This window comes from Cloeon dipterum, chromosome 3 (genome assembly GCF_949628265.1).
Source record: "Cloeon dipterum chromosome 3, ieCloDipt1.1, whole genome shotgun sequence".
NCBI classification, from domain to species: domain Eukaryota; kingdom Metazoa; phylum Arthropoda; class Insecta; order Ephemeroptera; family Baetidae; genus Cloeon; species Cloeon dipterum.
Genome location: NC_088788.1, coordinates 9,743,964 through 9,762,023, shown reverse-complemented (window position 1 = coordinate 9,762,023; position 18,060 = coordinate 9,743,964). Strand labels below are relative to the sequence as shown.

Here is an 18,060-nt window from a genome sequence, read left to right as displayed (position 1 = left end):
AACATGAAGTGTAAATTTGTTTAGAAAAGGTTCTGACATTAATAAATATTCTGCAATTTTTTTTTCGCTGTGCAGTTTTGTTCTCAAGGGGATCATTTTCCTTTCATTTAAACGCCCCCATTGCCGATATTCTTGTTGCTGAGCTCGAAAACAAATTGAATGCGGGCGTGGATGGAATAGATTTTCCTAAGCGTGGGAGAGTTGACTGACTGCTGACTGAAAAGAAAACATTATTATTTGTCTCTCTTCCTTCCAGCCGATTAATCGGCCTTTATTTCCTGCATTCCTGACAAACTCAAGAGCTAAACTTTGAAATATCATACATAAATCATTCACTGACAGACAGACTGCTCTCGATTGATAAAAGAACAACCATCATTTGTTTTGTTTGTTTGTCAGTCGTGAAACAATGCGATTGTCCTGTCTGGCCGCTTTACTTTTGTTGTTTGCGGTCCATCTGGCATCAATGCTGCGCAGCTCGAGTAATCGTTTGCTCTCTCTACTTATTCTCTCTGCTACCCTGTTGACTCTCTTTTATGCTCCTTCCAAACTACGCACTTTGTATTAATCAGCAGCGATGTTTTAGACTATGCTTCTCACGGGGCAGTGGAAAAAATATTGGTTCTTATTGAAATAATGATTTATTTAATTATCAATTATTTAGAGCAGAAATATTTTAACTGTTTCCTCCTCTTCTTAAGGTACTTTGTGTAATTATATTTATATTTAGTTTAATTACAAGTTTGGTTTTTAAGTATTCCTACTAAGCGACTAAGCGTTGTGAAGAAATATGTGTATACCAACTATTAAATTTATTACAAACTCTAGAAATTGTTTAAGTTTTAAAAACCTAAATGAAATGGAAGCCATTATTGCTGAAAATTTATTGTACATTTAAAACTGAATAAATTTTTACTCCATTTCAATATTAAAGTATATAACAAAAGAGTTTTATAAAGAACAAATTCTTTTTTTAATTTAATGTAATATATAATTTATTTTAAATACTCTTAGTACCTATATTTGAATAGCTTCATTGAGAACATTTTTCTGGCAAATATTGCTTAACTGTTAGGTAATCATATTGATTAAATTTACTAAAAATGATGATTAAAAATAAATGAATGGCAATATATAGAGGAAAATGTTCTGTTTGCGTGTGTACTACTTTTCACGTCCCCCACCGCGTGTTTACCGCACACGAAAGCGTGCAAAACAAAGGCGGCGAGTGCATTATTGGATAATATCTCGCTCCGAGAGGGCCCCGTCGTCGTCGTCGGCGGCGGCAGCGGCGTTGTATAGTTTATATATCTTCGATTACCATTACCAGCAAAGAACCCCGTTGGCAACGAGGAGAGCGAACGAGCGCGCAGGTTAGTGTTTCGCGTGCGTGTTGTGCAGAGGAGAGGTAGTAGGTGTGCGAAAATAGCCGTCTAGCTGCACCGAGCGCGTCACCTCTGCCCCCGCAGAGTTTGCATTCGCCAGACGGGCGATTTAAACTGCCAGCGAGTCTATTTCAATGGCTCTCATACTCATACCCAGTCAGAATTCAGAATGTGCGCGCGTTTTAATAGCTGACGAGTGCGTTTTGATAAGCACACTCGTGCCATTCCTACCGTTAAGTTTGATTCGGAAGGGGTTGGACGGGGATTTTTGCGGAACAACTCAATTACTGCTTTGTTTTTTACTAATGACGGCAATTTTCCAAAGTGTTAATCAAAGCAGCAATTAAATTTCATGGTTCGAATATCAATGTTTTCCACTTTGTTTGAGTTGAAAAAAGGATTAAGATCAAACGCAAGAACTTGGATAAAAATTTCCGCTGCTTTGAACTTGATTTTAAATGCCCGAAAAGGGTAAATTTAATAAAAAAATAATAATTGAGAAGTATCAGCAAGTTCTTTGATAAAAATGGGGATGGATTTAACCATAATTAATTGTCCAAATGGCTGCAAAATTTTTCAGAAAATTATCGAAGTCTTAATTAGGAATGATACTGCAAAAAAGCCTGGAAAATGCTTGTTGCCACTGCATAAACTCATCCCTTAGGATTCGGTTAAAGCCTAAATTGGCCTAGGAAGCACTGTAATTTTGTGAGAAAATTGGCTGGAAAGTTGCCGTGCTTTTCAAATGATAATGGCTGTCTCCTTACTTGAAATCCGATTTAATTTCAAAACCAAGAGTTTCCCCAACAAGTGGCATACACCGTTGGACAGATATCGACGAGAGGAATCGAAATATGCCAAGAAAATATGTTCAAGCACTGTACATTTTGGAGAAAAATGGCAAATTTTGAATTTTTATTGTAGGAAGGTCATTTTTTATTACTGCAAATTGTTGAACAAATTGTTTATCGATCAGTTGTTGGATGCAATAAGAGCATTATTTGATCGATAAACAATAATTTCTAAAATTTGCAATAATAAAAAAAGGAGTTCCTAACAGTACAAATTCAGTTTTCCCAATTATTTCCTAAATTTACAGCGCTTGACCACATTTTATTGGCAGATTTCGATTCCTCTCGCCAAGATCTGTCCAGCAGTGTATATGAAGCCTTTCAGATAAACTCTTTGTTGTGTAAAAAAAAAGTTTTCAGGTAGGGAGATCACCCTCGCCGTTTGAAAAGCTATTGCTTTTATGATCTTCAGGTATTTGGCAACAACAACATTCCAGGGTAATAATGCAGTAGCTCATTGTATCGAAAAATCATGTCAAGTCCATCTAAATTCTCTGGATCAAAGGAGACTACGAATCCTCCTGTAACCCCCCTCCCCTCCGTAAAATGTCCATCCTGCGTGCCAGTATGTCCGACCAAAACAAAAATACACTCCTCCAATTCTCTACTCGAACGATTTTTCTTGTTTATCATGGCAAGAGAGGAGGCCCAATTAAGCGCCCATGAAAGGGACACCGATTCATCTTCTGAGGAACAGGAGGAAAAAACAACCAAACAGTCGGCATCTGGCGTATGAGTGTGTGCAGTGCAGGCTGGCAACACAGGAAGAGGGTGGCGTGCACGGCTTGGATGCAGGCAGGTAGCGAGCGAATGAAGGAGAGGTCGCCGCTCCGCTCTGGCTCTGCTCCTCTCTTCCTGCGCGGCGCGGTCTCACCTGCTGCTTTGTTTTGTCTGCACGGCGCCTGCGCGCTGCGAGCCGGCGGCCCGACTCTGCGGGGCCAGTGCGTGTGCGGTCTCGGCTGCGAGAGGAGCTGCTCTCGTCCTGCCGCGGTTGGTGTGTCATGTGCGTGTCCTGGTCGTGGATGAGAGAAAATTAATCGAGTGTGCGTCGAGTGGCGGGCGGGACACTGGCGACCACGGCGGAGAACGCGCCGCCGCCCGGGGTGCTGGACATCTTGTTCGGCTCCCCGGTGCTGCGCCGCAGCAAGCGAAAGAAGATCGTCAAGAGCCTCGAGGTGGAGGTGCAGAACCTGATCAACAACCAACAAAACCAGCAACAGCAGGACGCGATTCCCAGCATCGTGCAGGGCTGCAAGGAAAGCGTCGCTACCGTCGACGCAGATGATCAAAACAACGTCATCCTCATCAAATGTGAGACGATTTTCTATTCCTGGGGGAAAGATTTCACCGATAACGCCACGAGGATTAGAAATTTAATTGTAAAATTTAGATATTCGAGGATGAAGCCAAGATTTTTGGTTTCTAACACGAGAAATGAAATTTTTAATTTGATCAACTAGCTCAAATCAGCAGGAATTTATTTTCCCAACCAAATGAATCATGCCTATTTCAAGTCAACTTTGGAAAAAGGCGTTTAAACTGACAACTCGAGTGATAATTTAAAATCTCGTATAATGAACGCATTCCTCAGTTCATATTTTGCCAAACTTCGGCCTAGAAAGTGCGAAATGAGTGAAGCAATTCACGATTTTTGTCGGAGAGCGCGTGGCTCTCGGTATTTCGGGCCCTGGAGCCGGGCCAATTTCGCTTTTCTAGTCTGTTCGCCGCAAACAGCGCGATTCGCCGTGCATGTGTGCCGCCGACGACCCTCAGGCTTACGCTTACTCCACCTCACAATCAGTGGCAAGCTATAGAAAACACCTGGAACGCAATAAAAAACATAAATAAATCATTGCATGAAGCCATATTTTAAATCCGAAGTAATATTTCTTGAAATCAATTATAGATGACTCAATCTTCACGGAATTGTGAACAATTTGAGAATCCCCAACCTCTGGAGGCAATTATAAAATTATTCCGACGCTCAGCACTCTAGTTCTGGTTGCGATAGGAATTGCGCCAAAAATTCACGGCTGATTTTTAGATTTTCCTCCGCAGCGACCTACATAGCATATTTTTATTTCAAAACCATCATGATTCACAGAAAAATTTCAAGCCTCATGAGAAATGTTTACCTGTTGCCGGGATTAGATTGTTAAGTGCCCATCCCTTGAGGAGCAAAAACATTAAAATGGTTTCCAAGCTTATCAGGCGTCACCTGAGTTCTCCACAAAAACACCCTGGACCCGCGAGATTTTCTCTTTTTACGAGCGGCTGGCTTTGTTCGTGCTCCTCCTTTTTATCAGCCACGGGGCGCATTCACAAAATTTTTCCCTCCCAGCTCGCACACCTGAAAGAGGAGGGCTCGCGGACAATGACGGACACTGCTTCTCTATGGGATACATGGTAAAACGGAAATGCCCTGTTGCTACGCACAATTCATCTCAGGGTCCATAAAAAACAGGTTATTGTTACCCTAAAATAACCGTGCGGCAGGTTTCACAGGATTTATTGTTTTCAAATGCCATTCATGAAGGTAGGAAAATACAGTCAATAGAGGTAATTTGGCGGGAAATCTAAATATACTAAAAATCTTTGTCTTTAATAGTCACCATTTTTAAAAAATATAAAATCTCTTCTCATTGGTAGGAATAAAATATCAAATTAATTTTTGAACACTAAAAAACAAACAAAAAATATATAAAGTTTTTTTTAAACTTTCCAATTGGTTCCAAATCCCCAATTTGGAATTACAGTCCCTAATTAAATTAAAAACAACCTATTAGTTGTTTGAAAAAGCCTGGTGCATGGTCAGCGCGTGCTCGAGAATGTAATTAAGCCAGCGAATCGCGATGTGTGTCACGTTTAAGAAGTGCAGTATGGCGACATGCGTGACAAAATGCTGGAAAAACTGTTTGGAGCTGGCGAGACTGCACACGCAGTTCCCCAAGGACGTGTGCGAGTGACTCGATATATCCGCCGAGAAAAAATGCACATCAGGCTTCGCTGGAATTCGCTGCACCACTGACTATTTTGTCTGAGACTCGACAGCGTGAAGATCAGGTGAAGAGCAGCCCTAGTTTCGAAATTAATTAAATAAATAATAAGACAGTGATAAATGGAGTAAAATAAATTAAAATATTCCTTTACAAAATTATGTTTTCAGTTGAAAATCCCTTTTGATTTCTAGAAGCAACAACTAATGATCATCATTTACTTAGTAATGTGACGCAAAACGTTCATGACATGCACAAACTAGTTTTTGCGCACTTCCTTGTGTAATGAAACGTGATTATTAGTCTCCCTGGCTTGGATATTTCCTTGACACCTGCAATTTGCATCCAGTTTAATTCGGAATCCACCGCTTTCGTGTGACCTGCAAGGACAAATAAATTTCGAAAAAGGAAGGAGAAAGCTAGTAACGTTTGATGCAAGTCATGTCGCTAATCCGTCAAAAGGATGACGAACTCGTCTATTTTCGGGCGACGACTTACTGTTGGCCCACCTTTTCCGTGTTAGAGACGCATTTCAAACGAGGATAACTTTGGGAGACAATTATAAACAAGATCATTTTGTAAATTGTTGAGCACACTGTATCTAAAATGGGTCAATTTGACAAGGAAAAAACTTGTCAAATTGACGATGACCGCGTTTTAACAAGCTTTAAACTCGTCACGGTTTTAAGCTCTTGACTAGCTAAAAGCTTGTCAGAGCATACTGTCGCTGACTAGCTTAAAACTAGTTAAAACGCGGTCATCGTCAATTTGACATGGTTTAAGCTTGTCAGAGCCATGTCGCTGACAAGCTTAAAACTGGTTAAAACGCGGTCATCGTCAATTTGACATGGTTTAAGCTTGTCAGAGCCACGTCGCTGACTAGCTTAAAACTATTTAAAACGCGGTCATCGTCAATTTGACAAGCTTAAACCTTGTCACTGCTGGCCTGCCGCCGTGCCGCCGCTGCACGCTGGCCGCCGTGGCGTACGCTGGACGCTGGCCTGCAACCCCGTGACCGCCGCATACGCTGGCCTGTCACCCCACGGCCGCTTTACGCAGGCCGCCGCAGCTAACGCTGGATGCTTCCAATTAATGCGGCGGCTGCCTCGTTAAAATTTTTAAACGTCAATTTGACAAGGAAAAAACTTGTCAAATTGACAAGCGTCATTGGTAGCCTGCCGCTGCTGGCCGCCTTCGCTGCGGCCACGCCACTACAGCTCGCCGCCTTCGCTGCGGCCACGCCACTACCGCTCGCCACCCCCCGGTGTTGGCCGCCTCCTCCGCGGCCGCTCCCGATGTTGGCCACTACCGCTGGCCAGCCGCTCAAACGTTCGCCATCCCCGGTGCTATGGCCGCCTCCGCTGCGGCCGCTCCTGGTTGTGGCCACTACCTCTGACCGGCCGCCCCGATAAGTTATGCCCCCCTCCCCGGTGCTGGCCGCCTCCGGCGTGGCCACCCAATCGACCGCCGCCCCTGGTGTTCGCCGCGCGACATTGAATTATGATATTTATCCCAATTAAATAAAAATGCGTCTTACCTTTTTGGTTTAATCCAGCACCAGAGGCACCACGAACACCAAATTTCGCACAATTTGGATAATTAATGTGCATATTCCTCAAAGCGTCCGACCATGAGCGGGAATATGCACTAAAAATCAAATGCATCGCACTGAATTCCCGGATAAAACTGGACGCACATCGTTAATGACCGTTGGTGTTGCTCTAAGTCTGAGATTTGAAGCTCACGCGAGATTGACGGTTTGCCTGCGTCGTAGCACGGATAAAACCTCTTGCTGCAACACGTTTGAACCGCGTCAAAGCGCTTTGACAAGTTTTAACCATGTCATTTTGAGCAGGAAATTTTGACATGGTTAAAGCCTCTCATTGCAACACGTTTGAACCGAGTCATCGCGTTTTGACAAGTTTTAACCGTGTCATTTTGAGCAGGAAATTTTGACATGGATAATGCCTCTCATTGCGACCCGTTTAAACCGTGTCATCGCGTTTTGACAAGTTTTAACCGTGTCATTTTGAGCAGGATATTTTGACATGGTTAAAACTTGTCATTGAAACACGTTTAAACCGTGTCACAGCGCTTTGACAAGTTTTAACCGTGTCATTTTGAGCAGGATATTTTGACATGGTTAAAACTTGTCATTGAAACACGTTTAAACCGTGTCATCGCGTTTTGACAAGTTTTAACCATGTCATTTTAAGCAGGATATTTTGACATGGATAAAACCTCTCATTACAACACGTTTAAACCGTGTCATCGCACTTTGACAAGTTTTATCCTTGTCGCGACAAGGTTTAACCTCGTCACTACGTCGCTGACCAGCTTTTTCCTTGTCAGCTTGACTCATTTTAGATACAGTGCAGTTTCCTGTTTAAACATTCCAGCCTGGCGTTAGCAGAACTGCGTGTTTACTAAACAAACTTTGGCCTATTGCGCAGACTATGCAGAACACCTATTAAGATTATTTTTTCCGTGAAATGCTGATTTCTGCAACTTGAGGTGTCCAGTATGATAAAAAATACACAATTTTCTCTAAAATGAATGGATTTAAATCATAAATAAGCTCTTGGAATTCCCAATATTTGCAATCAGCGGCCATAATGAATACATTATTTTGCTTGAAGCAAATGAGAGTGACGCACGACGCACGCTCTATATCTATTAATTTATTTACTGCTCCGTTCGCGGTGGTGAATTGGCAAAGAGTTTGGCTATTTCCAGCCGAGTGCTCGCTCGGCGGCGCATCACGAACGAGAGGAACACGAGCGAGTGGGCAGAGTCATTCATCGTCAATGGGCAACAACCTTTTCAAAATCGCGACTTCACATTCTGACGTCAGACTTCGATAAACAGCGCACAATTGAAAATTAATCCGCCGCGGACAAAAAAAATTCACAAAGATTGCGGCTAAAGGCCTTAGTGTCTGGCTGCGGGCAAAACATTTTTGCTCAACCGCACTAACATGGATCAGGAGAGAAAGAAAAATACTCTCATGCATGTTTAGAAAGTCTTGCAAAATGGCTCATTATTTCTCAAGTTTAAAAGCAATTTGATGTAAATTTGGAAACGGATTCTATGCTGATTTTAGCAATTTCAAACCTTCAGAGGCCACATTAAACGAGTTTTGGGCTCCAAAGAGAATGTAAATTTGCACAAATCGTAAACCTGGGTTGCCAAAAAATCAGGAAACTTGAAATTTGGGGATTTGGGCGATCCAACAGGAATCTCAAGCCTTGGTAGACGGTGAAATTTAAAATTTTGCAAAAACAAAACACGAATTTTACTTCCTTGTACTTAAAATTTCATAAACCATGCAATTTTTCCTCTTTGCACATTAAAATCTGGTTTAATCCTGATCAAAACCAGTAGAATGACCACTTCTGTTATTTCCCCTAATTGAAACAAATTAATTTTGCGCAGTAGCCCATCCGAAAACGGTTCTTCTCATTGGGAAATCCCTATCAGTGGTGCGAAATTGGCAACGACCGTGCAAAAAGCGCCGATTGTCCGGTTAATTACGCTAGATGGAGGTCGGGAAAGCGAACCTGGCGCCGAGTGCTGCTGCCTTCGCCGGCGCGTTCGCCACTTACAGCCTTCCCCTTCCTCCGTCCGGCTCTTCGGCGGCGGAGAAAGAAACGCGAGCCCAAGCAAGAATGCTGAGTCTCGAGTCGGTCTGTCGAGTGTCGTCGGTCCGGTGTCGGTGCCTGGTGGACCACCATTGGCTTACATTCAGTGCGAGCGAGACCGGGATGCGATCAGCTGTTGAGAGGGTGTGCACCCCATGAGCCGGCAAGCTGGCTTGCCTACAGATCAACACGTCAGGTAGGCGCACCAGCTGCGATTTGCCATTGGGAGCCCAGGATTTCGTATGCACGAGCGGGGCCGCTGCTCTCGCGAGACGTTAGGCACCAATTAGCGTGAAATTACGCTGCTCCGGGTGCTCAGGCATTCCTGCGATTGCCCGCACGACTCAGCAGACGGAATCCGAAACGAACGTACATACGCGAGGGAAAATCCGGAAAGTTTTGAATTTGGAAAGAGAGGAAATTCAATTTGAGATAATATATACCACTCGGTGAGTTGGAATTTAATTATCTTAAGAGTTCATGTATTTGTTTACTGTTTGGAAACGTAAATGCACTTAGTCAGCGGTTTGAATCGGTTTATTAATTGGTAGGGACAAGTTAAAATAAATGCTCGTTTGAATCATTCTTTCGAGGTTTTATAGCCTTTTTCACAGAAAATACTAATATACACTTAGTAAGACTTTATTTTTCAAAGGTAAAAAATTAATTTCCAAGAAAGCAGGCTCCAAAATTTTATTTTAAACAAACTTGCGTATGATTTCTTTTAACAAATATTTTATTCTGTGATAACAATTATTAAACCCTGTCTCAAATGAGCAGCGAACGTTGATCTCCATAATATTTGTTGTTAGAGTTGCACTAAATATTTTCTTTCCAATCAATTTAAAGTATATTTCTGGGCGCTGCGCATATTGTTAACGTCTTGTTCTAATTTCGGAAAGTGATGATTCTAAATTCGTTCTTTGTTCTTGCACGTGTTTATCTAAAACCTCTGTGAACTCGAGTCACGCGCTGGTAAATCAGCATTTTAACTGCAACCGTTGGCCGCTTTTGGACTAATTAATACCCCTGAAATAGATTTCGATTCTAATTTAACGCAATGACGGCAAATATTCTCGAACTAATTGCAAAAGAGACAGCTTTGATTCGCGGACGTGACGAATTTAAACACCTTGAAACCGAATAAATCGGCGCCGTGCGGTTATTTTCCGTTGAGCGTGCGAGCAAACAAAAATATTATTCCTTTCCTCTCGTTGTGAGAATGAATAACACGTCAAAATCGTCTCGGGGGACATCCCTAATTTTCTCCTTTCTGAAGCTCTATTTGGAGAGAAAATAAGAGCGCAATAACCAAGTCGAGCCTTCAATTGGACGTGTTTCATTGTGAAAACGCGAGAGATGCCACCCCCACGCAGCAGCAGCAGCATCATCTGCTGCTCTCGGAGACGGCAGCTGTGCCTTTTCTCGTCCTCAGCCCCCCGCACCAGTACAATTCCACTTTTATCTGCTCGTGCTCTGTTTTGGGCTCGTTCACAGCTGCTCCGAATTACCAATTTGATCTTTTGGTGCATGCCACGTGCGTGCGTGCGTGCATGCGTGCACCCTTATTTTGCGGCGAGGGGAAAGATTTTCTTACTTTTTCCTCTGCGACACACCACTTTATTTTGGTCGAGCCGACTTTGCTGGATGCAATAGATAAAAGTAGTCAGCCGCAGACCCACTTTTTCTTGTTTATCTGTCTCGTTTGGGGGCGCAATTCGATTTGCATGCGGCGCGCGACCTAAAAATGCACTCTCGGCACCGATGTCTCTTCATTTCGTTCTCTACTCGTAATATAATAACTTTTTTACTCGCGCGAGAGCTTTATAACTGTAATAAACAAAAAGGAGAGAAAAACAAAGCACTGCACTACACGTACCCACTCAGACTAATTTTCCTCGCAGCTCATCTCATATCTCGTCGTCTCGGAACAAGTTTCAGCAGCGTGCACATCATGTTCACTACGAAGAATTTATAATTCGTTCGTGCCGGCCACGTAGCATTATAATAACACTGCTCCGAGGCCCCGATTGTCTCACTTTTTCTATCGAACCACCAGCAATAAAATAATAATCCGGCAAGCACCCAATTTGGTTAGCGTTTTACATGTTGTTGTTGTTTGGAGAGAGAGAGAGTGCGCCAAGTGCCGAGTTCCCAGCCGCCTTTCGGAGGCGAGAATAATCGAGTTTCTGAAGACTAATGAGCACGAAAATTAAATGACCAAATTTTTATTGAGCTAGATCTTAATCCGTCCATAAAACCTGCTGGCTTAAACGGTGGAAAGTGGAACCGAACACCACGATTTGAGTTTTTGTAACATCATAAACAATATATTATATCGATTTACTTCAGAAAATTCCGTTTATTTTGGTCCAAAAAGGAAATAAAGCAGTTAAAATGCGGCCACGAAATGTGTTGTTTGAGGTTTAGCGGTGCGTTTCAATGTCGTGATCGCTTCACATTCGATTTTTCAGTACGAGCGCAGTTATAGTAGGTTTTCGTTTCGGTGCTGCACCGCAGTCCAGCATTTACGCTATTAATTAGCACGCAGCGGTGAATTATTATTATTTTGGAGGGGTGGCGTGACGCGTCAGAGGCGGCAGCGACAACAGAAAGGCAGAATTTTGTGACAGGAGGAAACGACAAACGCACGTTTTGTTTTTCGTTTAGGGGCGCGGTGTGAATTGTGTTCCAGGAAAAGCGCGCCACTTGATCACGAAACACGCGCTGACGATACCAAAAAGCATCTAAGTAAAGAGGACCGTGACGCTGCATATTGTGTGGCTGTAGTGAGTAATTATCGTAGTGTAAAGAGTGTCCTTTTCTTATCGGTGTATATATAGAGAGGAGGAGGAGAAATGTCAATTTTCAGCTGTCCCACTGACTCACTATAAGCGCATGGGATGCGTTGTATTCATGAATTATGATCTGACACGCATGATTTTTTTAAAGACAAATTATTATTCAGAAAGTCGTCCTTGATTTGTACAACCGAAGAGGAAATGAAAGTGAGGCATGACAGAGAAAAGGAGATAGGATTGAAGATTATTTTTGTGACGAAAAACAATCATCTAATAGGTTTGCGCAAACATGGCCGATAAATGAATTGGGCGGGAAATTTAGAATTAAATAAAATGAATAATTGAAGCTGTTCATTTTTAATAGTTTTGCGCAGTAATTTCTGTTAAATTTACTACGTGAAATTAGAAACTCTACAAAATGATCATGCGAGTTTAAGTTCCCAAAAATCGTAAATGAACGGTGGTGCCATCTGTTGACAGTTTTGAACACTAAAAATAAATCCATTTCTAAGGAACACTCATTTGCAGGGATTTTGATTGCCGATGCCCTATCAGACGCCATTTTGAGAATATCAGCATCCCACGGATAAAAATAGGCCCAAAGTAACCGCCTTCGCTTTGTGACAAAATTAGAAAAATAGCTCCTTTTGCCAACACGAAAATAGACGCGTTACATTTTTAACCGTCCAAATATAACCAATAATCATCGCTCTGTTAAACAAGCAAAACCTCCATTTTGAGCCTAATCAATCAGCATAATCTTTGAAGTAGCGGTGTGTTCGTTTGTTCTCGCCGCGGTGCCAATTAAGCCAACGGAGTCCGAGAAAAGAAAATGAATAGTCCTTTATAAGGGCGCCCACTTTCTTTATGGTCATTTCATTGTGGAGGCACATCATCCACACAGATTTCTTCTCGACAATGGTTTCTCCAGGTGCGCACGGGGACATCGTTGCGTCAACAACAGTTGTTGCGTTCCATACTCGTCGCGGAGCGTGAGAAATCGGTACAAACGCAAAGCCGCGCGATCTCGATCTTGGCGCGACAGACGAACGGAGGATCAATAATGCATTATTTCGTATAGCCGGCGCCGCGCGACCGGCGGAAAAGTTTCATGGGTGGCGCCACAAAAGTATTTTTCATGCACGGCACACACACACACTCACACATTATTTTTATTCGGAAAGAACAACAAAAGAGCGGCGCCGCTGTGGGCTCTACTTTCACACTTCTTTTGCTGATGCTCCGAAAGTTGGTTAGTTGCCCCGCGGCCAGAAATGCCATGCACCGGCTAATTACTACAACAGCGGCAACGGAGAGGAGCGAGAAAAAACGCATTACTGCCCTCATTACGGCCTTAACAGCCTCCGAGATGTTTGTCGGGGTTAAATCTCCATCAACGCGCGTAATTATATACGTGCCATGCACCATTGATTTAATTAAAAGCCGACGCTTGTAAATCGTGATCCTCAGGGATGTGTAAAATAATATTTCAATTTGTTGACTTTAAAAATGAGAAAAGAAGTGTGCTTTAAAATTATTAAATAAATATTAAATAATTTTATAGATATCCGTAAATTTTAAAATTTGCAATAGATGATTATTTAATTTATTAAATTAACATAATTATTATTTTTTTAATTTTAGCAGAAATTTGTGCTTAAATTGTATTTTTAAGAAGCTTTAAAAAAAACAAATCTTGGAAAAAATTGAATAATTTTATTGATTTAATTATTGCATGCTACTTACATAACTATTATCAATACGTTGAATTCATTCTAGAAATAAAAATAATAGACTGGTAAATCTGCAGTAGATCTAGAGGAGTCATTTAACACTTCCCTCGCTGATCCAAAAATCAAATCAGAAATTAAAATTTCCCCGGCGCGGACCCTAAAGGCGAGAAGAAGCGTCTCAGGAGTGTCGGTTTTATTCGTTCGTTGCGGCCGATCGACCCGCCAGAGGAATTTACGAAGGGAAATAAAAGGAAACGTCGTCACTTATGGTACGTATTATTAAATGGAGACGAGATAAGAGTCGTGCAGAATGTTTCTAAAGAGCCGCGCGTCCGTGTGCTGTGCTGTGTGCTGCTGACTCACTCGAATAATGCACTCGGCCCACCTTGCGCTCGAGGATGCGTGTAATGCCTCGAAATAATTACGTATGCAAATCCTGCCGTGCAAATGCGAGACTCGACTGTTACCATTGGTGGCGCCCTCGTTACATTGCGAAAGGAAAAAATAAAAACGCATTATGCAGAAATGCGGCGCATTAATTAAGAGTAGATAAATGGGGCCAATTAGTTTTTCTTTAATTAGTCAGTTGATAATATATTATGCTGGTAAAATTCCTATTATTGTGCCTGCAAGGGAAGCGTACCAGTTAACCCAAAAATTTTGTTGTTAATTTCAACCAGGTGATTTGCACCACATAACTCGCTGACCACTCATTACGGAGAATTCGTTCTTAAAAGAAAGAAATCTATGTTTTTTTAACTATCATCTGGTGTCATCTTTGAGTCAAATAGTGCAATTCCCTTTTTATCATTTTGAGGCTGTAATAATTATAGTTTAAAATTTGAACGAAAAATTTCAAACCTGCACATGAGCCTCCCTTCCTGCACCGGAAGTCATAAAGTAACGCCTCGCCTCTAATGGCTAGTTTAAGGGTGTAAGGCCGGTTTTTATTTCCTGCCAACACCATGACTTCATTAGTGAAAGGGAGTAATTTCTTTAAACAATTAAAATTTTACCTTTTTTCCTCATTTTAAGATCTTTAACCTCCCACGCTCTCCATTTAAAGTTCCATGCTCGCCATTGTTTTGGTTTTCATTGGAGTGATCATGCAGGTCCGAAGAAAAGTGAATTCGGCCAATTAAAAATCGAAAGCCGCCTGATGTTTGCGAAAATTTCAACGGTGGGGAAGTGGAGCGGTTGGCAGCTTGATATAGTGCTCACCTGCTTTATTATACGCACGGCAGGCTGATTACAATGGCGAAGCCTCTCCCTTTCGATTGTGCGTTCCTCGCACAAAAAGCATATACTAGCATGCACTTGCTTTCGGCGGGCAGAGATAACGGTGACGTCACGCTGGCATATCCGCTCACGGCGCGTCCCCCAGCCCTGCGCACGATTGTTTTTGTTCCTGTGTCTTGTCCGTTCGACGGCGAGCGAGCGAGCTCAGTGATAAGTTATCTGCCGAAGGATTACGACCGCGAGAGATGACTGCTGCCGCCGATGACGACCTTCTACGTCGACCTCTTCTCAGGTTAGGAAAACGAGCACCCCTTGTGCTGCGTGTTTGTTTCCTGGCTGCCTTAGGAACAAACACACGCGGATTTTATTATAAGCAGCTCGCATAAAAGTTGGGAGGAAGTCGAGCCGACCGACAAAAAGCTGCATAATATACTTACACGCTGACTCTGCATCTGGGATCGTTAAAAAATACTTGGGTAGTTTTTAAGATGCAAAATTTCGCCACAAAAATTTTACTTCAGAAGACAAGAGGCCTAAGAATAAACTTGGAAGAGAAACTGGGTGTCCCCAGAAGAAATTTGATGTGGTCTGCAATTTTTAAAATTTTTCGTTCCTATTCTCTATAGTCGACCCTTGAATTTTACTATTAAATTGTTTTTAAATTTCTACAGGCTGATATAAGTCCGTTCAATTTAACTCTTATATTTCCGGGAAGCAAATTTCAATTTTAATTTCAACCTATCTAGCAATATTATCTCAGTTAATGCTTCCTAGATTGATAAAAAGGTATTATAAAAATTCCAGTTTGAGTCACTATTATTTGTTGCAAGTTTATGACAAATTACGTAGGCATTTCTAGCCATTAGCGGCGACACGGCAATAAAAGAGATTCAAATGATAAGACTATTAGCAATACCTGTTTGAGTTTGAGTGCTTATATAGAGGGCCTGCGTAGGTAACACTTCTTACAAAATCATATTTAATATTTCGGGGAGTTTAATTATCTGCATTTTATTAAAACATTTTTTAATCAGTTATTTTATTTATAACAATGAGATACCACGCCTGTGTGGGCCATTTAAAAAAAGGCCGCATTTGACGCAGAGTTTTTCCGCAAAGTGGGAGGCGGGAGGCGTCGGGTCGCGGAAGAAGAAAAGTCACACAGGCACACTTGGCGGCAGTTCAAACGCACGCACGCAACAGGTGCAATCGACCCGCAGTGCCGTCGGCCAAACGACCTCGTTTGACCAGTGAGAAGTGAGACTCGGGGGCGAAAATTCATTCACAAGCTCTTCTGAGAAGCAAACGGAGAGCTAATGAGCTTCGCAGCCCCCGCACGTCGACGCCACTTTGCGCTGCCACTTGGCATCGCACTCGAAAAACGCTCCCCTCGACAAAGAAAACGGTTCTGTGCTCCTCTCGAGGACAAAAGGGGCCGCCTGCGGAGGGAAGAACGCTCTGACAGGTGATTTATTCCTTGTTTACCTGGCCCAACCTTCCTCCCCCTGAACTGAAGGGGGGAGACTGGTATTATTCCGGCACCAGGGGGAAGAGTATACCTGAGCTTTTAAAAATATAATATTGTCTTTTTTCTGTTCGTGATTGTGTTTGGGAAGCTTGTCGAAAAACTATGAAACAAGTTTTTTTCTTGTTTTTAATTATAAAAGAAAAAAACTAAAACATGCTTTTCAGCTGTAAAATTTTATTTTAGAGCTATAGAAATGAAGAGGAAATTCTTTGTAGCAATCAGCCATTACACAATATAAAATTTATCTAGATAGCACTGTACATTTTCGAGAAAATTGCCTGAGAAGTTTGTGGTGAGTACATACTGTCTGCCTCCCGGAAATCTTGTTTTTTTTTCGTTACGGGAAGATTCACCGTCATAACGCGTAGAAAAATTCTTTCGATATGACAGGCTCTCATAAACAACATTCATTTCAATTTTAAAACTTCGAGAAAAGTTTCTTAGCTTCACAGGACAGCAATGAATATCATTCTGCGTTTGTAAACCTCTCGAATGGGGTCCATTGATTTGATTGTTTGTGAAATTTAGCAAAAATTGGTCTAAAAAGGTGCAGTTATAATTAAATTTCAGCTTTTTCGAATGGGTTGGAAATTATTTCTCCCTTGAATTCAACACCTCTAAACACGATCTATCAAACAGTTTGTGAATTATGAAGAAAATTTGACTTTTTCATTAAATAAATCACGATTTTAAATTAATTCAGCTGATTTTATCACAAATTGAAACGGCACTCTGACTCTGGGCCAATTTGAGCTATTTTCTAATTCAAGAGCAATGATTTTTCAAAAATTTAACCACTGATCCTCATTAATTACACACTTATACATTTTTGAAATTGATAAAAATCATTATTTTATTCGGATTTTTCATACATTTTATTTTTTCTCCTTGCAACATCTAAAATTTTGAATTCACTAACTCTAGTTCTCAGTAATGACAATCTTTAGTGCCGTTGAAGCGTTCTGAAACAATGAAGTCACCCGCCAAACCGCGAGGAAACGCAATTGAGTGCTTTTGTTTGTAAACCTTTCTTATCGCTAATTGGGCTAAATCGGCCAAGTTGCCCTGACGTGTAGAAACCTCGCTGCATGAGTCTTCTTCAAACAATGATTGTTATTGAAGAATAGGTTAAGCAGAAAAGCGGTCGGACAACAAGTGTGTGGATACTTTCTATGAGGATTACCTGGTTGGCGCGCGTTAGAAAATTCTTTGCTCGAAATGCACAACACAAAAGTCAAACTGGCTGCTTTCCATTTTTAATGGTGACGCCGCGAGAGATGATTTGCCGCTTCAAAATCCGAGCACATAAAGAGGTGAAAACGGCGGCTTTGTGACAAATTTGGTCAGTCGGATCACGACGAGTGGAAGCAGCAAAGTGCATGGGGCCAAGGACTGTATTGCAATGATGAAATGCACTCGAGCGCGAGATGGACACCTTAAAAGGGATAATAACAAGTCCATTCGCGGCGCGTAATGCACTGCTCCTTATTTATTGTTGTTATTAAACAGCAGCATGTGTGTTGTGTGTCCAATTATTTAATGTCTATCAAAAGATTGAAAGCGCTCGTTATTATGTATTGACGGCGATAACAATTCACTTTCTCCGTTTAGCGAAAAATTCGATTGTGTTTGGTGCGTTCTCGCGACCGGAAACGCCGCTTAATTGGCTCGCAGGGAAATTAAAATATTATAAATTGCCTTCGCGCCGCGCTGGAAAGTGCAAAAATATCAATGCGAACGAGGCTATTTCGAATATAATTCCGAGTCACAAGGAGCCGCGACTCGCGTGAGTGATTGCCGACATTTCAAAGGAGGAAAAGTGTCACCAGCGTGAAGCCTCGCCGGTAATTAGCCGCGAACAGCGAAATTGCGAATTGTGAAAATGG

General features: G+C 41.9%; 1 protein-coding gene across 2 annotated transcripts in view; it reads left to right on the top strand.

Annotated features, from left to right (window-relative positions):
- Positions 1-18,060, top strand: part of LOC135940809 (rho guanine nucleotide exchange factor 10) — an 88,830-nt gene that overhangs the window by 48,283 nt on the left and 22,487 nt on the right. The window contains exon 1 of one of the 2 annotated variants that reach the window (XM_065485873.1): positions 14,827-14,938. The exons of the other annotated variant lie outside the window; for it this stretch is intronic. Within the exon in view, the coding sequence (XP_065341945.1) occupies positions 14,908-14,938 (31 nt within the window). The 5' untranslated portion in view covers positions 14,827-14,907. Of the gene's footprint in view, positions 1-14,826; positions 14,939-18,060 lie in introns of those variants that run through there. 2 annotated transcript variants of the gene reach the window in all.